Raw genomic sequence first — 23,408 nt, 5'->3', positions numbered from 1 at the left:
TAAGTCAATCTTACTACTTTAAAGTAAGCTAACTTAACCAATATCAACACTTTTAGATCATTTTTCTATCTAAGACTTCATAATACTTTAGGTTTATAAAGTCAAGACTTTATAGGTCAATCTGCTCATTTAAAGTATGCTACTAAAGAAAACACAACTAATTTCATTATCATCTCAACACCTCCAAATTTTAGGATAACCTCAAGAGTTAATAGGTGTTGATTTCATAGTCATGAACTATAAATCATAAGTTAACAATTTTATTACTTTACTATCCAAAACTTCATAACACTTTAAGTTTATGAAGTCAAGACTTTAATAAATTATCTTTTATCCCAAATCATTACTTTAACTTGGAAATCAAAGAATAACATATGCTAAACAACATTTTACACATAATACCTTATAAAAATGAAAAAATTTCAACAAAAAACTCAAACATTTTGAACTTTCAAGAATATACATAAACTTTTCTTAAACACAATAAATGTTCGTTTGATGTTCAAATCATCACCTTTAAACACATTCAAATACTAACAATAATTTCCAATATTTCTAAAGCAAATAAACTCATCTAACCTTGTCCAAAGATATAGTTTTTCCATCTAAGAACAATAAATTTTTTTTAAGTTTTACATAAGTCAAAAACTGCACAAAGGTTGATATGATTTCATTATCATCCCTTTTAGTCATGACTTTCAAAACGTCGAAACTTGAATTTCGAGGTGAAAAATACCTAGAGATGAGTTACGGATAAAATTGGTGTCTATTTTGACTAGAAATCATATTTTGAAGCCAAAAGCGAAATCGGAATTCGATTCTGAGTTACGGAACTCAAAAATTGGGCAAAAACTCGATAAAACGACCCGAAATTGTCTCGGAAACTTTTATTCTCCAAAAATCTTGAAAAAAATGGCAAAGAAGAATATTATAATACAAGACTAAAACTCAACTGAAGTTTACCCTAAAACATTACTGATTAATTTCTATAATTAATTCATTAACAACTAATTACTTAATTAAACGTGCTTGGAAAAACATGGTATTACAGCTTACTTTTCACTCTTATTTCTGTGGTACTAGAATTGGCATAGGAATTGTGGGAATTTCGAGAGATGTGGTACTAGTAGCCAAATTGTGAGAAAATTGTAATTTCGAGAATTGGCACGGGTAAGTATATAATGAGTATTTCTAGAATTATCACTGGTATGCAAATTATGGGTGTATTCGAAATCGGTTCTCAAAGTACATTAATAATTCGAAAACAGAGAACTAAATTGTTTTATCATAAGGATTGTGTGATTGATAGTATGTTTGCACATTTTGTACCATGCTACAAAATGTCTTAGTCAATAATTATATTTTTTGGTGCCATTTACAATTAACAACAATGTATATCTTTACTCTATTTAATTAAAATCATAAAGCAGATGTACATAAGTCGATAGCATAAAGCAGATAAGAGTATCATTACTCTATTTAATTAAAACCACACATTAACCTGCATTATTATTCATAAGTCCATAGCATATAAGCTATATATATTGTTTGCCCCTTTAAGTGGCTGGCTGCTATAAATATTATACTAAAGTACTTCAACATTCCTTCCCAACTTCACAGTCACCCTCTTCAATCTTGTTGTGTATGTGAGAGATAGAGAAAGAGAAAAGGAGATAATGGGAAATTGTCAAGCAATTGATGCAGCAACTCTAGTTATACAACAACCCAATGGTAAAGTAGGAAAGTTGTATTGGCCTGTGAGTGCTAGTGAAGTTATGAAATCCAATCCTGGTCACTATGTTGCTCTTCTTATCTCCACAACATTGTGCACATCCAAGGGAGAAAAAAATTGTCCAAATAAGAGTGATAATATTAACAACAACACTAGCCAAGTTCGTTTAACTCGCATAAAGCTTCTCAAGCCAACTGATACACTTGTTCTTGGACAAGTTTATAGACTCATATCAGCTCAAGGTTAGTTATTTTGCCACTTTGGGCTTGACCCTTTTTCTCTTTTGTTCTTTACTGTTAGAAAGTATTATGGGTTTTTGCAAATTTGAGCCTTTGTGTTGTTCTTGGTTGCAGAGGTTATGAAGGGTATGTGGGCAAAGAAACAAGCAAAGATGAAGAAAAACTTGCCAGAATCAGCACTTAAGTCAGATCAGGTTAAGGAAAAATCTTTGTTGGAGATGGACAAAGCAGCAAGGAGGATTGAGCCAGAGGACAACCAGGTAAATCTATACATTTTTTAGTCAACTAACATCATTGTTTTTAGCCAGAAATTTTGTTAAAGAATTCTCCATAACCACCTTAAGTGGTGCTTATTATCAATCAACTTTTAGCCAAGGAAAATTATTTTTGCATAAACCATTTGTCTCCTGTGAAATGCATGAGTAACTTACTAGTTGTAGTATAAAATAAATGATTGATTTTGCAAATTGATTCAAGTTTTTGTTATCTCTACTAATTATGTGTTGACAAGTTTGTTTGAGAACTTGCTACTTTATAATTTTCCTTTCATTCACCTATTTACCATGCTGTGTCTTAGGCATTTATATTAGAAAATTTATATGAACCAAATATGTAAATTAGACTAGTGGATTCTATTGAAGAAGGGTAATTGATACTTTAAAAGTTTAACTTATGTAATTCTTATTTTTCTATATGATTTTTCAGGAACCAAAAATTGAAAGACATAAGTCAAGGACACCAGCATCAACTAATGCTGCTAGCATCACAGCTAAATCAAGAACATGGCAACCCTCTTTACATAGCATCTCAGAAGCATCTAGCTGATCTGTGTTTTCAATCATGTGAGGGACAAAGGAGCACTCAAAGCACCAAAACAAATCTCTTCAACCTTCATAATTGGCTAGATCTGTGGAAATTAAATTAAATATAGTAGATTCAGTGAGGGAGGCCAGAAACAACTTGAGGGGTGATGTTAAATTTCTCTTCAGTTCAACAACTGGGTTCATGCATAATTAATAATTGTGTATATTAAAGGTTTACATATCTGATATCAATTAATGTATTCAGATATTACTGTCTAGTGAAATCAGGCTTCATGGTCACAAATTCACCAATACTTTTATGTCATTTTTTTAATCATATGGCTCAAAACACTAAATCCATCTACCTGATTACACAAATAATAATTATTAATTAGCAATGATCAAAATATATACATGGCCTTAATTGATCAAATTTAAGTATATTATATCTCTGAGAACTGTCTCACAAGGTTTAGCAAATCAAGGATACAAAATATTTTTGTAGCTTTATGTTTAAAGATTATTTAAGCATTATGAAAACTGGGTAGGTTCTCTAATGAACAATAGGTGTCATATTTTTATTTCAAGAAAAGAACAAGTTGCCATAGATAACGGTATTGTTTCAATGCTAATAATTTGTGGACCAATTTTTCGCAGATCTAAGACCTGTTAAGTATATATTTTAAGAAACTGATGCACTAAAGCACACTACAGTTTATGCCACAAATAATTTGATTTATTTACTCATCACGGGTGAGTGAAGGATGCCGGAAAACATGTTTATGTCACAACCTTGTCATCAATTTCTTATATAAAAAATTGCAAAATATTACTACTTTTCTAAAAATTACTGTAAGAATAACCCTTGATCAATTTGAAAAGTAAAAGGATTACTGAGTAGGAAGATGTGACAAAAGGTTTAGTTTAGAAACATTTCAATCAACGTGCATGTGCAATATTATCACTTTAGACATACATGACACCCCAGTGATATTTTGTGTTGTATTAATGGCTGGTCGGATTCGTGAACCCCGAAACAACCTATTCACTTGTGAGGGTATGTCCATATATCCTGACATATAGTATTAAGTGAGAGTTTCGTGCATTGATTAATAGAAGAATTTTTATAATGGCCCATTGCATTATTCGTACCAGGCAACTTTCTTTCTGTCTATAGCCAATAAAGCAAAAGATACCTTTCATTTTCTGTCTTTTTAATTTGTTTTGTTGCACTATTCACTAATGAAAAAGATAATGGTTGAATAAAAACTATACTATAGAAGAATATGACAATTGCAACCAGCTCAACACTCGTGCATTTCCTACGCATGAAAGTTAATTGCACTGCACGAGGGGGTCTCCAAATTCCATCATACATAGAATTCCTTCCTTAAAGGCCCACCTAAGCTTTTGGCTTCTTTAACTTTATTTCCTTCAAGTGCTTTTTCATTGTTTAAAAAATCCATAGCATAAACCACTGTGTTCTTTTCCTTCTTGCTTTTATGTTTGTCTATTTTTTCCCCTTGCTTTTTTTCTTCTGTATGATGAATAATCATGGATGATAAGCATAGATATTCGAGCAAAAAATGCTTTTTTCATCAGCTTATAATTATATTATCTCTTTCATTGCACACAGTTTCACAAGAATACTGATAGTAGAGGTGCATGTATTTGATGAACAAGGATAATTTCAATTACGGGAGAGACAACAGCTTATTTCATCTGTTGTTTTTAATAATAAAAATGTAATTTCATTATAATTAAAATGATAAATATATCATTAATAATTGTATTTCTTTTTGCTATTTTGTATTTTTGCTTTTCCAATAATGGAGAAAATTCTAATCATACTGTAAGAGGATGATATAAATTTATTTGCTAAGCTTGAAAGTGGTACAGGTAAAAAAACAGATGTGAATGTCTCTCTTGTTTTCTTTTTTTCTTCTTACTTTTTTCTAAAAAATGAATTAATAATTAATTATATGGTTTCTGTTCTGGACCTGTCATTTGAGACTAAGCTCAGCATTTGTGGCCCAACATTGAATGACCCAACTGAAGTGTTGTTTTAGTTTGCTGTTGTACTGTTTTTAAGGTTTCATACCCAAAGTACGAGAGATCATGAATATTAGCTATTGAAGGAGTGTTTATAAGTATCATATTAATATATAAACAAGTTGAGATAATAATTAATGCTGGTTTATATGTGAATAAAATTAATTAAAAGGTGGAGAAAACTTCACATATAATATTCTTTGTTGCAAGCAACAAATATTTCTTATTCTCAAAGTGTATATGTCCATAAAGAGAGCAATCATAGGAGAGCAATAAGCAACAGATATAAACAAAGAAACAGCCATCAAAGTTGACTGTAGGTAATGTATGAATTTTAGACTTTGTTCCCAAATTGCATGTATCACTAAACAAGGTACGTTTAGGTGATGATTGTTATATCATGTCTTTCATTACACCAAGAAATGGAAGAAGGGTCTTTAGTCATAGTATAGATAAATTACTACATGGTATTAGAATTATCCAAATTGTTCCAATACATGAATTAAATTTATGACTTTTTACTCAAAAGAAATGATTTTTGTATGTGTTTAGGGAGCCTAACTCCTCTCCAGTACTAGATAGTCCAATAATGATTCAGTCTTTTTTTAGGAATTGCTAACTTCTTTTTCTCATTGAACAAATCTAGTGTTATAAATAACTTACCAACAAGATATTCTAGTAGGATTCTAACTCAGTCAGCTTCTTTTGATGTGGTTGGTCATTAACTCATTATCAATTCAGTCAGCAACTTTGAACTTATGTAAATAATGCTCACTCTCAACTAGGAAGAAATTAGTTATATTACTTGTACAGCTCCTGAAAGTTTTAAAGTGAAAACTGAAAAAAGTGAGAAACTATGGTATGATCCTAAAGACCTTGACTAATGGTTCCAATCACATGCAAATACCAAGGACTAAATTTGATTTCAAGATGATATGAACATCATGAAGCTTTCCAAACAGAGTATCAATGGGCTAATAACAGGCCTAATTACATGCCAATCACTTCTCAACCTCAACAAATTTGTCACAAAATCAAAGTTCTCCATACATGCTTGCCTCACAAATATTATTAGTACATATATAAAACAAATAAAACTTGAACTTGGTATTGTAACAGTGCCATTTGATGCCTAAAAAGAGCCATAATATGGACTTAGTATTGTATTGCCACTGTAATGTAAAAGGTGCATAGTAATATATTACTCATGTTTTGCATTCTCAGTCTTTTCTTCACCATTTTCATGCTTATCAAATTGACTGAAGTTACCCTTCTGCCTGAAAAGCTGAGTATGGTGGTGCCTACAATAAAGGCGATGTTCATGTGCTACATAATTTGATGGGCTTATTACACAACCTCCATGAGTGCACCTGAAACAAACCTTATGGTAATTTTTGTCATCAACTGCTACCTGAAAAAAATAACATTGTTCAGTTAAAATGTACATAGGATATGATATGGTCTATGTTATAAGTCAATATTTCTTGTATAAATACTTGAGAACCAGAAAGAAAAAAAAAAGTAGTATTAATCAAAACAGGAAATGGAAACAACTAAACAGACCCTTATATACATGTTGTTTATTTTCACATATGAAGAGAAATTTGCTAAAAGGGTTTCATACCTTTTCAATAGGGTACACTGTTTTCTTGCAACCAACGCACTTTTCTTGAGTTCCAACAAACAAGCTTGAAACCTTGCTATTGGTTTGGATCTGTAGAATTCTTATAGACAAATTACTATGTGCACAAGAAATCAATCATACATACAAGTATCAAAAGCCTTAATTTTTATGGACAAAATAATAATCCTAAGGATGAAGAGGAATATTTAGTATATTAACAAAGTTTAAGTACCTGATCAACAGACCTATCAACTTTAGCAATTCTTGTGATACCTTAATAAGCAGGAAATATTACAGTTGAGTCAGATGAAAAGAGAAAATAAAGATCTTGAATAAGCTAAATTGAGTTTGTAATAGAATTTAAAAGTGCTTATGCATAAGAGAGAAGTACATAGCAGAAATTCACCTTCAAAACTTTTGTCCAAGCTACCAGTCATCTTAAAGAGTTGATTAAAATGAGGCTTACAATATAGAACACCCTCAAAAGAACAATAATTACTCAGCTGCAGCATGCATATGGAAAAGAAGATTAAGGATATATGCATAAGAATAAGATAATATTTCTTTATTTAATTCTTTTACACATAATGTCAAACTTTCATCTTAACATCTAAGAGCATGTTTCAGAGTGAGCAACCATACATGTCCTCTAATTTTTAGGACATGCCATATATGTTTTTGGCCTTTATAATATAATTTTAAATATAAAAAAACAGGGAATATGATTGTAAAAGAGTTTTGAATAAAAATATGAATGATGACTTTGTTTCAAAGAAAGTTAGAAGAATGATACATTTTAAGTGAAAATCCAACATCAGTTTTGAGAGTGAACTGGGGTGTTATAAATTTTTTTTTTTGAAGTTACAAAGTATTTTTTTACCAATTTGTAATAAAACAACAACCAAAATATATGGATAGTAAACTTTTATTTTTATGATTTTATCTTTTCGTGTAACCTAATTACTACTATTTAATTTTGCACATGCCCCAGAAATGTTTTAGACTAGCCTGTTCTATACAGCAAGTCATTGTCTGTCTGGTTTATAGATTCATACTTCAAATATCACAAAATAAAAGAGTATGTGCTTTCTGATTAAAATATGAATTCTTAAATATCTACAACTAAAATAGAAATAATAAATGAAGCAACTGAGAAAAGTTTCCTTATTAAGTAAATCACTAAGGTACCCATTTACCACCAATAGAAAAGTAAATCACAAAAACATGGAAATTCAAAGCAGCATATGATATCTGGAGAAGAGTTTTAAGCATTCTTTGAAAGAAGGGACAAAAGGGAGATAATTTATCAAAACTTTTTATTAACAAGAACATCCTTGATTGTTTTTCTACATTTAGTTCAGTACATGAACCTTTGGGAGTTTCACTATTTGGAATGACCACATGTTTATAAGTCCATTACTAATCCTCAATTCAACACTACATTGCTTATATTTTCTATCTGATTCAGGTCACATTGTAGGACCATTTTAAGAAAAATGACAAATTTTCTAGCAGGGATTCTTTAACAAAGTGTCCTCACAAATGATCTCACGCTGAAGTCAGAAACATAAAAAACATCATTGATGCAAAAAAAGAAGATATGGATTTTGTAACTATCATAAGGTTAGTATTTATTGGAGATAGAAGTTCCAATGCAGCATTTATCAAAAGAAAGAAAACTAATTAAAAAGCATGGTCCTCTTCTATTACCTTGAGGGTACCCTTGCAGTGGTAACATTTGAAGCAAGATTTGTGATAGACCTTGTTGTCAGCAATGAGCTCTTCAACCCAATACACTTTTTTTTCACATACTTTGCATTTTTGGGTAGTGCCTCCAAATGTTGCCATCTCAAAATGAAAATGTTAATGAAAATCACACACTCTTTTCTTTTTGCTTTCAAATTATGTGTTGTGGAAACTAACACCTTATGGCTCTACATTTAAGACTTACATTAGAGACTCTTAATAATAATGACAATAAGAATAATAATTTGTTAGCTGTATTCATAATGGCCAGTTTGGTGATTTGGTTTGGAGCTGGTTGGTGATGGCCATGGGCCACCCATGGCATTGTTAGAACCATCTTGATTTGATAGTTTATTAAAGTATATTGAAATTTTAACTCTTTTAATAATTTGGTAATTTCTTGAAGTATATAGAGACCTTAACTCACTAAATAATGTATGATAAATATACCTTACTTGCTTAATTTTAAGAAAAACTCATACAAAATTATGTTTTCCCATGAAGACCGGTATCCTATGCATGCCTCTCTCATTTAGTATTATCATTACCAACAAGACATTAGTCTAGTGATATAAGACATCACTAGATCTCCAGAATTACTAAAAGGTCAATAATTTGATTTCTGATAGCGACATTTGTTTGAAAGGGCATCCATCTATCTAAAAAAGATTAGTTTCTTAACCATATGATGAAGAATATATCGAGTAGTATCAAAAAAATTCAATATTATGATTCAGATTTACATTTTATCTACCTTGGCAGAGGGATCATACACAACCTGAAAATCTAATTTACGTGATGATAATAAAGTCTGATATTTACCTATTACCAATAAACATAATTATTTTTCATACAGGTGAAATTTTGAAATTATTTTATTTTATTTCATTTTTAAAACTAAAGTTTATTTCTGACCATACCTTATTATTGTTTAGAAAAAGTCATAAATGGAGGAGCATGGTGATCAAACAAAAGAAAATTAGTGCAAGAAACTCCATGCAGCCATGCTTGACCGAAAGATCTAGCTTTTAGTTTTCATTTCATTTCATTTTTGTTTTATGAGTCAAAAAAGGTAGGGTGCATGCACAATTTGCAAATTCAAACCAATAAACCTGGCCCATTGTTTATTTTAAGTACAATCAATCACTAGCAAGCACCTCCTCAATTCAAAATTTGTCTACTTTGCTTATAAAAATTCAAATTTCATTGTTGGCATTGCTTTTTTTGTTTTTATATAGTTAACTTCGGATAATGTCTAGAGCACCTACTGCTTATAAAATTAAAATGCGCATGATTGATCAACAGTTCAAAGAATGTTTCAAAAGTTACTAAAAGTAGAGTTTAAAATAAACATCCTAAGTAAAGGTGTTGTAAAATATTCATGATAAAATACAAAGTAGGGAATAATATTATTAGCTTTATTAATGAAAGTAATTAATTATTGCAAGGTTCCTTTTAGCATGATGTTGACAATTCATGTGAACTGTACAAGCTACAAAGCCACATTGGTTGAACATTACTTATGGAATTTTGTGGTGATATAAACTAATTCTTTTCCAAAGAATAAAACATTTAGTGATGCACCAAGTGTATTATATTCATATACCATTAACTTTAAGATATAGCATGCACATAATAACATTTTGCACATGGCAGCATCTTCTCATCTATAATATAAGCGCCGTAATGAACAGTTAGGAGAATCACAAAAAACTAAATATACAATCACATATTTGTTCCTCTTATGCCTTTCTTATTGGGTTTAATTTTCCATCCACTCCAACCTTTTTCTTACACCGTAATATAAATTATGACTTATGAGGGTATTAGACTTATTATTATTACCTTAAAGATTTTGGATAAAATATGTATGTTGCTTAATCTTAAATCGTGCATTTCTCTTGAACCCTATTATATTGGCCATACCATGCAATCTCATTATAACTCTCAACTAATAGCTATGCAATTCTTAAAACAAACTCTTCAAATAGATAAAAATATGCAACTCTAGACAATAGTTATTTGCACCAAGCTTGATTATAGAATGACCTTTAACAGTTCATAAATTATAGTGAATTCCCCATCTCCTATATTATTAACCTAAAATTTGCTGGTAACCCCAAAAAATTAGTTTTCTACCAATTAATATTATCTTCAAAAAGCTATTTAAACTGTGAAAATATAATTGCTGCACAAGCATTTTGTGTTCAAATGTTTTTCTGCTTATTTTATTATGGCTAATCAAAGCATGTCCATATTGTTGCAGAGAGATAACTTTTAACCAAAAAAAAACTAGCACCCAATAATCCTCTCATTAAGTGATGAAATAGCTTAGTTCAGGCTCATATCAATCCGTTAATCTTCGAGACCTAAATCTGAACTTAAGGCAACTTTTAGCTGCCCTTTAAGTATATTCCGTTTTAAATTATCTTATTAACCGAATTCTGAATCCTTTTAGGACCTCAAGGAGTCAACCCAGATCTTGAATCTATTTTGGACCTCTCAAATTTTAGTCTTCATATATTGGTCAGTCATTTGACCTGCTTGTCCATCCAATGTGTATGGACTCGTGGGCATGAGCAGTGGCAGAAAACTGTTTTTCAATTTTTTCTTCATTTCCATGATTTTTTTTTTTTTTTGTATTATCAAGAGTATTCCTCCGCTCTTTTAGGTAAAGAACTAATCATTTTGGAATCCGTGACTGCCCTTCGAACAAATGTTGCTTCTATAAATCGAACCTTTAACTTTTGGTCATCTTAGACACCACTGTACCAACACCTTATTGGTCTTCATTTGCACGATCTAATAAACAGAGTTAATTTCTTAATCTCCTCCCCTCAACAAAATTAAGTTAAATCAAAAACATTATCTTATTTCTTTGTTCATTAATTTTTTTATAGGCAAATATTAGTATGTTTATAGAACCTTCGGTTCCTTATACTCTTCACCTTAACTACTTGGCTACCGACTTCCTTCTATGTTCATTAATTGACAACAAATATATATGGATACAGTCAACCGGGGATCATCAATACAAAATTATGATCCAGAATAAAGGCCAATCAATGGATGGTGAATATCACATTATGAATTTGTGAATATAATTACTAATGCTAGACTAAGCATCTGCAAACAGCAGAAAATCCTCTCCTGAATGTAAAATACAAGTATGTATTTACAACTCAATTTCAGATACCAAAAAGGAAGAGCAATTCTATGACTTCTGTCATGCTATACAAGCCAAAGCATAGATGATGTATTTACAAGCAAGGATAAGACTATTGACATCCTAAATATCTATTTGGAGTCCATGCTTACCAAGCAAAACTTCAGTTTTATTTTTCAAACAAAAAAACTAGTGGCTAATGAGGAGTGTTGATAAACAATTAGGAGTTTACTACCTGCATTTTACTCCTTTCCAAACCATGAACCATTTTAGGACATTGAATATCTTTCTCCATCTCTTCTGAGCTTTACCAGTGGCATTCGACGTGCGTCCCAACATGAAGCCATCAATAGCACTCTGTAAATCTGCTTGAATGTGACACTGAAAGTGAATGTCATTATCAAAAAATTGCATATGGTCTTCATCAGTAAACGCAGGGGCCGTTGAATCGGTTTCACAGGCCAAAGAGTTGGTGAGTTGGTCAGGAAAACTAAGAGTCTGATCATATCTAAGCCCCATGCTGTCAAAATTAGGCAAGACATAGTCATCGAAGCTGCTAATTCCGCCAATAGAATAAATGGATGACATGATATCTGGAGAAGAGGCACTTGCTTGTGCATAATTGAATCCTACTCCGGCCTTTTGAGGAACGAAAAGCTTGTTGCCACTGGATACCTCAGTCTTTAGTGATCTTGGGGAGTAGAGTGCATTAGTTAAGTTTGAAGAGACATCCATAAGAGAGACTTCATCTTCAAAAGTGGAAACATTCTCCCCTTGTTTAAATGCAGAAATAACTGAGCTTTGAGCTTCAGCCTGATGGTGGAAATTCAGATTAGTAATAGTTATGGAGAAATAAGAAAAATGAGAGAATAAAGAAAGTAGTAGGTTTGAGTGAAAAATGCCTTTTCAGTTTCGGACAGCTTATCTACAGGGACATGCTCACATTCGGAGAGTAGTCCGGTCAATTGTCCCACGGCATTGAAGATTATACCAGTTTTCTGTTGAGAATGAGGAGGGAAGTACAGGTGCCTCGTCGATTCAAGTACACAAGTTCGAGCATGCTCCACAGTTACTTCCCACATCTTTGTAGACATACCTGTGCCCAGTATCTGCATATTTCAAAGCAATGAATTCATTTATATGCCAGGAAGAAACCAATGTACTTGTCCGTTTCCAGAAACAAGGAGAATGCTTATCATCAGACAGAGCTTTGATTAACTGATGGAGTGGTATAAATTTCCCACAGCTCAAGCATGCTAGTGACAAGAATAGTATGGGATGTCCTCATTGATGTGTGAATCCATTACCATGCGGGTGTCTGACTTAATAATAGTATAACAACAAAGCTAATCTATATGCCTTGATGCAACCAATAAAAACTGAACTGTTCCGTGAAAGAATTTTTACTTTCTAAAATCCTTTAAATGTCAAAATTGATCAAAACAATCCAGAAATAAAAGATACTCAGAGTAAATCTGGAGGTTTTATTAACTAAAAGAGCAGCCCAATATATAAGGCTCCCATCTAGTGGGTTATGGGGAGGGTAGATGTATACTTACCATAACAAGCGAAAAGATTGTTTTCAGGATTTAAACTCATGACCTCCAAGTCACAAGACAAAGCAATTTAACCGTTGGGTCAAGGGTCTCGCTCCAGGTTTTATCAACTAAGCTGCAAATATATATAGAGACCAAGAGATATTCAATAATTATTACACTGCGTAACTTTGCTGGATCCCGATTGAGAAGTGTGAGAAAATCTTCAACAGTACGGATCTTTTCCCGACTCAAACGTTTGTGGAAAGCTCCATCCTTGCCTATCTTTTCCAATCTCCAAACTTCATCAGACAAACTAGGAGGGTGGTGCTTCTTGTACACTGCAGCCAAATATCAATCTAGAAACTAAGTTTGATCCAACTCTTGTATTAGCACCTGAATTGAAAAGCTCAAATATGTTCTCTTATATTGTATTTAATGTGATAAGAGGGGTTAGTTAAGCAAATCCATCAGTTTCATGTAAATCAGGTTTTTTTTTTGTAGTGTTCTTTATTTCCTACTCTTCCATATTGTAAACTCCATATCTGACCCTAAATGGTTGAAAAGTAGCCTAAAAAGTCAATTCAGATAGCATCTACAATCAGTAGATCTTGATGCATCTAAGCAGGAAAGGGTCATATATAAATACTCACATTCTCCTCGATGATCCCTGACTACAAACGACCCTGTCTTTGCTTCTCTTATTATAATGCCATTGAAGTTGCCCACAACTCTTGCCCCAAGCCTGAACCTGCGGCTCCTTGTCCAGCTTGAATTATCTGTAAATGAAATTTCACCCACCATACCAGTCCCATCTTTTAGATATAAAATTACATCTCCTGTAAGGAGGGCTTTTTTCCCTTCCCTCTCTCTAATAATATTGCTCTTGAATTCTCCAGGCATCCAATTATCACTTTCATCTTCAAAATCACCCTCAAGGACTATAATTTCCACCTTAGCTACAGATTCAGGCCCAGACCTAACAACCTTCCCTGTTATGGCATCAACTAAACCAATTCTCAAGTTTGAACCATCCTCTCCTTCTATTCGAGCTCCGGTAAAGACAGGAAGGGAAATGCTATTTTCAAACTGCAGCTGCAAGCTTCTTGATTCAATAATATGCATCTCCTTTCCACTGGTCCTGAGAAGAAATAAAAAAAGATGCATAAGAAACAACTAGAGTCAAGCTAAACAATTCCAAAGCATTCTGCTAAGCTTTTTTCCCTCCAAAATCAATTCCCTTAGCTTCATAAGCAACCCAGGATTGAGGCACTTCAGTTTAAATTATCTACGAAATATTATTTCTTACTGTTTCATGCTGGTTAGATGCTTCCTTAGGGCCAATTCAACTTCCTCCCTAACCTGTAAAGATGCCACATATGTGATTAGTATCCGGAATCAACTATCAGTAAAAATGGAACTAACATTACAGGACCAAATTGTGAAAATTCTATTTCAGGAATGAATCAAGATCGGGTTTCAGTCCAAAAATCACATGCAATCATTTCCGAACCGACCAATCTAGAAAGGGAAATATATTTTGCTACATTACTTGATTTAATATATGAAGATATTTCATTCACTCTATCTCTATGAAACAGAACAAACAGAGAAAACTCAGAGAATATCAGAAATATAAATGTAACAAGCCTGACATGAAATAAAGGATTTCATACCACTCGACGAAGCAAGGGCTCTAGAATTGGCTCCAGCAAATTCCTGACTGATTGTAACTTCATCACCTCGCGCACCACGCTAAACATTAATTATAATAAACAAAGTAAAATGTTAAAAAAAACAGAGTCCATAATTCTGTTAATAAAATTGACTACATTGTATCCCTAAAATAACAACCAAATATTGGCATTGATCTTTCTTAACATGAAAACAACAATTTAAACTATCCGACAAAGGAAGCATTAATTAAATTAGAGAGCATAGAATGATTAATTAGAATGAAGTTGAAAATGGAGCAATGCCCAATGATTAATTTACCAGTTCTCATGACAGAACAAACCTCATTTTGGTTAAAATTAAAGGAAACAAAGGGTCAAAAGATGAATAGAAGAAAAAGGCATGGACCTGGAGAATGAAGGAGCCTTTCTACGTTTATCGTCAGCAAAATCGTATTTGGGTTTTCCCTCTTCTGGGCGCCTCTTATTCGACATGGCCAAAGCCAAAGCAACACAACACAAGAGTGAGCATTCACAAATCCCACAAATGTTATATATGTCCCAAATGTTATATATATTTACTTTTATTCTGATTTAAAACTCAACTCGGAAACATTAGAGTAAAGTAGTGGGGTGGGATGGGCGTGATCGATAAAAATACAGGTGTGTGACTCAATAGAATTAGTGACAGTCACCTCACCCCCTTCAAGGTACACCATCCTGTCTTATTAAGGGCCTTCAACCTCAACTGATTAAGACTCTCCATTTTACATCTTCCAATTTTTTCCTCGTGTGTATCATATTGAAAGTGACTTACGGAAATTAAATAACAGATCTTGATTACTAAAATAATTTTTTCGTCAGAGTGTAATTTGTCATGCGGCTTATGGAAGGTTTGGTCGCTAGCCTAACGCAGTTGTTGGGGACCATTTGGGTGTCAATGGGAGAGTTTTGCCAAAGCAGCTTATTAATTAACTGTTGTTAAGTTGGTTGTTGAGAAACTTTCATACAATGGTTGATTGAAAGCTATGTATCAAATTTTATCTTGTACTAATAATAAAATATATTATGTTAATTTAAATATTCATTATTTTTATGTTTTTATTTCATTTTCATTAATGTAAACTAGAACTTGAATAACTTCTTTCTAATTGAACACATGCATAATATTCAATAGGGCAATATTCTTCAAAAACATAGCATGTGCAGTTGTGCTGAATATGTAGTAATATTTTAAATCAATAAATTAGTTGAGATAGTATGTTGAATTGCAGATATATTCATGCGCTAATGAACTGTGTTTTCTTACTATCCAAGTGTACTAGTTGATAGTCAAATATTAATCTTCCTAAAAAATTATCCAAGTTTTACTTTTATTATGAAAGCTTTATTTATATATATACTATATATAAAAATAAAACATAGTGTAACTTTCATTATCGTGTAATTTTCACTTCCTATTTTACCTTTCACATTATTTAATTTTTACAAAAAAACATATAAGTCTAATTAACCACCACCAACACGTTAATTAAACACATTTCTTACCTTAGACTAACCATTATCATAAAAAAAATATATAATATAAAATACACTGAATACAACAAATATATTCTAATTATAAAAAACGAAATATATAAAAATTAAATAAGTAGTACAATGCAATATTGACTTACAGACATAAAGAACTTGCACACACTTGTATATATAAAAGAGAAAATGAATTTCTAACTCAAGTACGTAACACAACTATTAAACAATTAATACATTCTCTCGAGCTTAATGAATAAAGACAAAACTATTTACATTTATCCTATTTCACTTACACCAGATCAAGGTTTTAAGTTGAACTATATACATTTACCCTATAATATTTGTGGGCATCCAAGTTTTTCTCAATAATTATGTAACTGTTATTGTTATCAATAATGAATAGTTGGATACACAGATTCCACAAATTCAATGGGACGTGTTCAGTCACCTGACAAATTGCGACATGCCATTAGCGAGCAACGGTTTGACAAGGTGAAGATTATTGATTGAACAAGACACGTGTACACTCATGCTCCCTCATCCAAACCAATTTAAACCAAACATCCACTAAGAAACCATGAATGGGCTAAATAATTCATATCTTGATTTATAAGATATCTAAAATTAATTCACATATATTAAAAAAGTGTTTGAAAATAGTTGTCAAGTTTATCAAATATCATATTAATATTTTTAAACTATAATTTAATATGTATACATCTATAATATAAGTGTTTTTTATATTGTCAATAAATATTCATTATTCATATGTCAATTCTATTAACTCTCCAATAAAAATAATATATATAAATCAGTAATAGATAATGTATTGATTGTGTAAAAAACTTTACACCGACATGTGTGTATTTCAAACTCTTAAAACTATTGTTTCAAATGAAATGTTTATTTATATTTAATGTAAATTATTTAAAACTACCTATTATAAAGTGACTTTAAGAATAAAGAAACTTTATAAAATATAACTTATAAAAAGGTAATAGGATAGAACGGTGTGACTTATAAGATATGTAATTGAATGATATTAGTAACCAACAATATTCATTCAGTATGGTTGTATATTGATTCTACTTAAGAACCGAAGCTGCATTTTTTCTTCCAATTTATTGCCTTATGCATAAGTTGTTTAATGTCCTTTTCATTTTTATTGCCTTTGTGCTTCATGCTATTTCCCTTTGCTCTAACTGGTTTATTTCACTAAATTTAATATCTGGATCTCTTGTGAATTTGGGAATGCAGAATGATTCTTCTTTCACTCTTATTTTCGTGCAATATTAATTATCACTTGGGTTGTTAAAATGCTCTCTCTTTTTATAACTGGGTGAATCCTAATGTTGCATAATTCTTTACTGATTTGTTTCAACTTGCTTATTAAAATGGTAAAGTTTTAAATAATTGCAACTACAGTCGGCAATGAACCAACTCGGTATTCGTTTGAAATTCGATTCGTTATTTAGCTCGATAGACTTGGTTCATGAACCAAATGAGCTAAATTTGAGCTAGAAATTGAGTTCGTTAAATTAATGAACCAAACTCGAGTTAGACACAGTTCTAGCTCGATATATATATATATAAAAACTATTTTTTATATTTATTATGACTTATACATTATTTTTATATTTCTTGTTATTATATATTCTTGTTATTATATATATATATATATATATATATATATATATATATGTGGTTATATTTATATGTATAAAATAATTTGTAGTATTTTTTAAAAAAAATAACTCGCATCGAACTCGAGTCGAGTTTGGAGCTGAACCAATCCTTATCGAGCTGAACTCTGGTTCGACTCATTTCCAACCCCAATTGCAACCATAAAAATCGTAAATTTTTCATGTATTCCTAGCTATCAAGTAGTGGTTAAGATAGCATTATTATGTCATCAATAATATACAAGTACTCGAATAATTGAATTTTTTTAAATAATTAGTTTAATGTCCGAGGAGTTTAGAGTATCTTATAGTTTCCTAGTTTAGTTTTGGAGGAAAAAAGAGAAATATAGGACTTCAAATTTATTGAATATACATGTGAGATAACTCTAAAGTTTTTTATTTTTAGTTACCCCTCTGTAATTACTCGCAAATAAGGCGAAAACATGTCAGATCGCCTATCAGGAGCATATTACCTGACCTATTACCTAGCCTATAACTGGTTAGATCATGCCAAAAAAATCATGAACAAGTCAGACTTTGGCTTTTGAAAAGTCTATTTAATTTAATAGGTCAAACTTTATGTCATCCAAAAGACTTATTTAGTTATAGTATGTAATAATGTTCGTATTATACAATTTTTAATATAAGTAATGTTATTATATATGTAATTTTAATATAAAAATGTATACAAAAATATAATTTAATTGTTAATGTTAAAAAAATCTAGTTAAAAGTAGGCCTATTAGCAAATTAAATGTAGTCATGATATTTAAAGATTATATAATATAATAGACTTTGAAACAACTAACATGTTAGATCAAAGGAATGCACTTATGCTTTGATTTTTTCCTATAGGCTAACAAGTTAGACTCGAGCTCATGCATGCTATATAGGTCGTCCTATTTAAGGAAATGTCTGATCTAATCTGACATGTTTCCATCCTTACTTGCAAATCAATCTTAAGATTTAAATTAATAGGAGCAAAAGAATGCACTTATCCATTTATCATTCGATTCATTATTGTAAAAATCCAAACTAATAATCGATACCATCTTTGGGTGTATGGATTAATCAATTTATTTTAAAAAGCTTAATAGATTCTTAGGGTGTCATTTCACCCTTAGTGCAAGTGTCAAAGTTTAGAAAATATAAGAGATTCAGAATGCAAAAAAAGAAAAAGAAGAGGAATGTTTTCTAGACTTTCTAGTTTGCAGATTGATGTAAGTTGAAAATATGATGTAACGACTGAGAAATGGGAATGGTGATGATTCTTGATGTTCATGGAGGAACGACACTACTCCATGAATTATAAATTCTAAATTCCATTTTTATCGAATTATGTATAAAAATACTTAATTAGATTGATTTTTAGTTGAGATTGGTTCTTTCTACTCATTGATGTATTTTGGGACTTAATTTATGAATAAAATAATTTGATTTTTATGAATTATTTTTGTTGTGCTTTAATGTTTACTATGTATTTAACGAAATGTTTAGTTCGTCTTAGAAAAAAGAACTGTGTGAAGAAATTATGATTCAATAGTCCAAAACAAATAATTCACCCTTTATGCATAAGAGAATTGATGGTATGCATTAATCTCAACTCATATACATAGTTGCTAGAAATAGAAGTGTGTGTCCGAGTCATACAATTTGATCTTGTATTTAAGGTTTTGTCTTTATTTCATGTGTTGCTAAGTAAACTAAAACATTAATTCTTAGTATTTTTTAAGGTCAAATGTTATGTGAAATCAAGCTTGTTATATTTGTGTAATTGTTGCCTAATTTATTGACATGAATGCTACATCAATCTCACATCTAAATTCCAACACTTCTAATTATCAAAAAATTTCAACCAAACCAACAAATTGAAAAACCAAGCTTAGGATAATAATATGATTTTGAAAGACCGAGTTAGCAAGTCCTTGTAAATACAACAACCCTTAATTTTATACTTGTTTATTACAAGGTAAGTAATATTTTTACACCTAATTGCCATTGCCAGGTCAGCATTATACAACACCGCACGACACAATGATGAGCACATATTTTATCCTAAAAATGTATTACTCTTAGCGATCCAATATAAGAATGTTTAATTAATTTATTAAACTTTAACTTAAATAGGTTTTTCATCAATTTATCACATGGAATAACATTTCAATCTACTGCTTCTCTCCAAACTTTTTCTTTTTTAAATCTAATTTCTATGTTTGTGTCAAATTCTTTATTACATGAGTCTTCTCATATCATCATTTGAGGTGATTATTACTCATTCAAAACTATATATGTAGGTAATATTATCATGGTCAGGCAGCTGAATTTTGGATTTCTATAAACCAGCCTTCATAAATGTGCCATTTTGGACTCTATGTAACCAACACTTTCCTTAATGGAGATGAATATTGCACATGGTATGTTCCAACTTTTGAAGGATCTTAATATAAAAAGATAAATAACAATAGATGAATGGACACAAACTAGAAAGCAACAACAACAAAATCTATATACACACACTCCACTTCAATCAGACCATACCTAACAAAAAAAGCACAAACTAGAAGAAACTTGAATAATAAACCTACTAACATAACAACAATCACAAGACAAGAACCCAATCTAGTTGTTTGGATCTAAGGGCATTTAGTCTTGTTGCCATGGGTTGTCATATCAGTATAGCAAGTACCACAAAGTTCCCTATTACCGTAGGTACCAGGTGGGACACACTTGCACCTTACACAACATGTTCCACATACCCTAGTGCATAAGTTAGGCCTTGAATGTACACTGCACCTTGACTTGCATAATCCTCCACAGTCTTCAGTCAAAAAGAACAACACCAAATAATAAACACATCAAATTCAAAACTTTCATAAGATTTTTCAACAAAAAAAAAACAAAGTAGGAATCAACATTTTTTATTTGTTACTGGCTTACCTATGTCTTGCATTAGCCTTCTGTTCCCATCTCTCACAATAGGCTGAAGAACATTAAAATTAAAACACATAAACAAAGTTATATGATAAGCAATAATATTTTTTTATTAAACAATGTTGACTTATTTTTATTACGAAAAGTAAGAACAAAAAAGTTAGGTCTTTTTTTTGTTTAATTAAAAATAAAAACAATGTTGTCATGTTATGTACAAAATCACTGTATATAAAACATACAGGTATAGAAACATTTTTTAAACAATATATTCTGCAAAAGTAATGAATAATTAAATGCATACCAGCTCATTGGGAAGTTGAAGTTCTCCATCTTCTTCCTTTTCTTTCTTCAGATCAGATGAAACCTGCATATGATAAAGCACAAAGACAAGTTATACAAAAAAATTGAAAATAACTCTCAGCATGAATTGGATAAAGTAACTAAACCTTAACAAATGAGAAGGTTAGTTAATACATTCAAAGTAAAGCTAGTGTTACCTTAGTAAGGCACAAAAGAAACAACATGCCTAATACAAGAAGTACACGTGATTCCATTGCAGCAGGCACAAAGGGTTAGTTAAGATATTGTTAGTTTGAGGATTGAACTTCAATCTCAGCCAACACTGATCAGTGTCTAGCTTACTTCACACACTACCATTTATATAAGGGCCAACACTTATGGGCATGCAACTCCAATTACCAAAGGGCCCTTAGTTTGTCATTTTTTTTAATTATTAAAGCATATCTTCATTCTTCAGAATTTATGGGTTTTAAAATTATAAACCATGTCTTCATTTTATTGGATGAAGATTATATATCTTCACCCAGACAAATCAAAATCTGTTATTTTATTTAGAGAAAAATTATAAAAATGTAAAATAATATTTTTATATTATTTAATGATACTTCATTGGATCGAGATATGAAGACATAATCCTCTTAGGATATACAACACAATTCCATTTTATTTCACCAAATGTCAGAGCACTTCTGTGTGTTTCGTGCCAAATGTCTGGCATAGTGGGGGACTCGGATCCGTATACTAGTTTAATTTTATTTGATCTCGAGATCATCTTTGAACAATATTTTATTTCATCACATGTTAATATTTAAATAAAAAAAAACTTTTAAAAACAAAAAAATAATAAAAGTAATACTCTGATTGGTTTGGATAAGAAGTAGGATAGACCGTCTATCTTTAATCTCACCCTAGTTTTCCATAACAATAACGTTTTGTATATTTTTGTGTCTTTTGGGAAATATCATTTTTGCCTCTTTTGATTTGTTTTGTTATCCTCTTTTGATTTTGGTTGTTACTGAAAGTGACGTATGTTGTTTTTTCATATATGGGAGAAAGGAGAAGAATGAAGAAGCCAAGCAATTGAAGTTGTTGAGAAGATAGCATTGTGTGCAGACAGCTGGATGAAGGTTGTAAGCACTATGCAATACTCCACTGTTATTCTCATCCTTATCCAATAACACGCTACAATAGTTTATGAGAACAGTGTACTAGGGATGACCAGGTAGATTAAGGCTTCCCTGAGTCATTCTTTTAACTCAAACCCAATCTTAGAATTGAAATTAGCCTAAGGCTAAATATAAACTGAGTTAGTCATGAATATGAACCCGGTGTTAGACCAAATTATATATATATATTATTAATTATGTATATATAATTAAAAAGTTAAAAAATCAATGATACTTTCTATAAAAAAATATCTCATTATCCTACTCAACCTTAAATATTGTATGGATTTAATTTTTAAACTTAATCTTGATCCTAAACTCCATAATACCCATTCAAATTTTGGCACGACGGGACATATCAAGTGAGCAGATATTTTCTGTCCAGCTCAGTACTCTAGATAATTTTTCTCACATTTTATAAATAAATTGCTCTCATCAGTGACGTAGTTCTGAACTGAACTCCGAAGTACTGGCTAGTACTATGGCATTATCTGTTATTATCTTAACGAAAGAAGAGGGAATCATATACCTTCCGTACAACGCCTGCACCAAAACGTGCTTCAAAAAGCAAAACTTCGAACACAGTAGTCCTAATCATAACAGGAAAAAACATCCTCAGATATTATCTGTATGATAATTGATACTTAATTAAAAACGAAAACATTTATTAAATAAGCATTCTCACTTATATCCATTTTATAAGATTATTTGTTGGTTTCTGTGTTGGTCCTATTAATTGAAGAGTATTTATAATAATGGTGAAATATGTGATTGTTTGGCCATGCCTAAAAGGGAAGGGTGGTTCCTCGCATGTACCAAAAAGGTGGCCCAACTGAGTTGTCGTTCATAAGTATGTGTCAGGGCAACATCATTCGCGATACAGCTGGTTCTCACCACAGCTCAGCCACCTACTATTTTCTCAACAACTCCAATAGGACACAAACATCATCATCGTACATAATATCAAATTAATCGTACAAAAAATATACATTTTAAAGTCATGCTCAATAGGTTAGTAATGTACATTAAAATTAATCACATAAGTATCGGATTTTAGGATTTATTTTTTCAAATTTTAATAAATTATGTATAACTATGATAATTCCTATACATAAATGTTTTTTTGGAAATGGAACACAAACAAGTGATTATTTCCGTGCATTAGTCATTCCATGTCTTATTTATTGCGATTCTATATCCTGAATACAATTTTATTATTTCAAATT

At 31.2% G+C, this 23,408-nt stretch overlaps 4 protein-coding genes across 5 annotated transcripts; 1 reads left to right on the top strand and 3 right to left on the bottom strand.

The window, feature by feature from the left end:
- On the top strand, positions 1,571-3,078 carry LOC109357292. Of its 2 annotated transcripts, XM_019601162.1 has the most exons (4): positions 1,571-1,834; positions 1,877-1,974; positions 2,086-2,231; positions 2,677-3,078. In XM_019601162.1, the coding sequence occupies exons 1-4, from the start codon at positions 1,677-1,679 to the stop codon at positions 2,794-2,796; spliced, it is 522 nt and encodes a 173-aa protein (XP_019456707.1). In that variant the 5' UTR covers positions 1,571-1,676; the 3' UTR covers positions 2,797-3,078. The 2 variants fall into 2 exon arrangements, with proteins under 2 accessions (XP_019456707.1, XP_019456699.1); XM_019601154.1 differs by having other exon boundaries at positions 1,571-1,974.
- On the bottom strand, positions 5,859-8,513 carry LOC109357287 (LIM domain-containing protein WLIM1-like). The gene is made up of 5 exons (XM_019601141.1): positions 8,161-8,513; positions 6,857-6,953; positions 6,683-6,723; positions 6,451-6,540; positions 5,859-6,237 (listed from the first exon to the last, which is right to left on the bottom strand). Exons 1-5 carry the CDS (start codon positions 8,296-8,298, stop codon positions 6,028-6,030), a joined length of 576 nt encoding a protein of 191 aa, XP_019456686.1. The 5' UTR covers positions 8,299-8,513; the 3' UTR covers positions 5,859-6,027.
- Positions 11,270-15,132, bottom strand: LOC109357281 (calmodulin-binding protein 60 A-like). The gene is made up of 7 exons (XM_019601127.1): positions 14,980-15,132; positions 14,574-14,652; positions 14,207-14,259; positions 13,551-14,038; positions 13,078-13,238; positions 12,265-12,471; positions 11,270-12,175 (listed from the first exon to the last, which is right to left on the bottom strand). Exons 1-7 carry the CDS (start codon positions 15,063-15,065, stop codon positions 11,594-11,596), a joined length of 1,656 nt encoding a protein of 551 aa, XP_019456672.1. The 5' UTR covers positions 15,066-15,132; the 3' UTR covers positions 11,270-11,593.
- On the bottom strand, positions 20,203-21,362 carry LOC109357275 (snakin-2-like). The gene is made up of 4 exons (XM_019601113.1): positions 21,214-21,362; positions 21,018-21,080; positions 20,723-20,765; positions 20,203-20,603 (listed from the first exon to the last, which is right to left on the bottom strand). Exons 1-4 carry the CDS (start codon positions 21,268-21,270, stop codon positions 20,419-20,421), a joined length of 348 nt encoding a protein of 115 aa, XP_019456658.1. The 5' UTR covers positions 21,271-21,362; the 3' UTR covers positions 20,203-20,418.

This window comes from Lupinus angustifolius, chromosome LG01, assembly GCF_001865875.1.
Source record: "Lupinus angustifolius cultivar Tanjil chromosome LG01, LupAngTanjil_v1.0, whole genome shotgun sequence".
NCBI lineage: Eukaryota > Viridiplantae > Streptophyta > Magnoliopsida > Fabales > Fabaceae > Lupinus > Lupinus angustifolius.
This window is presented reverse-complemented; position numbering and strand designations above follow the sequence as displayed.

Bases quoted from the DNA above. Each gene is read 5' to 3' on its own strand.
- LOC109357292 (XM_019601154.1), top strand. From the start codon at position 1,677: ATGGGAAATTGTCAAGCAATTGATGCAGCAACTCTAGTTATACAACAA. The intron at 1,975-2,085 runs GTTAGTTATTTT...TCTTGGTTGCAG, and splicing joins TAGACTCATATCAGCTCAAG to AGGTTATGAAGGGTATGTGG. The intron at 2,232-2,676 runs GTAAATCTATAC...ATGATTTTTCAG, and splicing joins TTGAGCCAGAGGACAACCAG to GAACCAAAAATTGAAAGACA.
- LOC109357287 (XM_019601141.1), bottom strand. From the start codon at position 8,298: ATGGCAACATTTGGAGGCACTACCCAAAAATGCAAAGTATGTGAAAAA. The intron at 6,954-8,160 runs GTAATAGAAGAG...TGCATGCTGCAG, and splicing joins ACTGCAAGGGTACCCTCAAG to CTGAGTAATTATTGTTCTTT. The intron at 6,724-6,856 runs GTGAATTTCTGC...CTGCTTATTAAG, and splicing joins CTTGGACAAAAGTTTTGAAG to GTATCACAAGAATTGCTAAA.
- LOC109357281 (XM_019601127.1), bottom strand. From the start codon at position 15,065: ATGTCGAATAAGAGGCGCCCAGAAGAGGGAAAACCCAAATACGATTTT. The intron at 14,260-14,573 runs GTATGAAATCCT...GCATCTTTACAG, and splicing joins AGCCCTTGCTTCGTCGAGTG to GTTAGGGAGGAAGTTGAATT. The intron at 14,039-14,206 runs GTAAGAAATAAT...ATTTCTTCTCAG, and splicing joins CATCTAACCAGCATGAAACA to GACCAGTGGAAAGGAGATGC.
- LOC109357275 (XM_019601113.1), bottom strand. From the start codon at position 21,270: ATGGAATCACGTGTACTTCTTGTATTAGGCATGTTGTTTCTTTTGTGC. The intron at 21,081-21,213 runs GTAACACTAGCT...TATCATATGCAG, and splicing joins TTCTTTTGTGCCTTACTAAG to GTTTCATCTGATCTGAAGAA. The intron at 20,766-21,017 runs GTATGCATTTAA...AATGTTCTTCAG, and splicing joins TTCAACTTCCCAATGAGCTG to CCTATTGTGAGAGATGGGAA.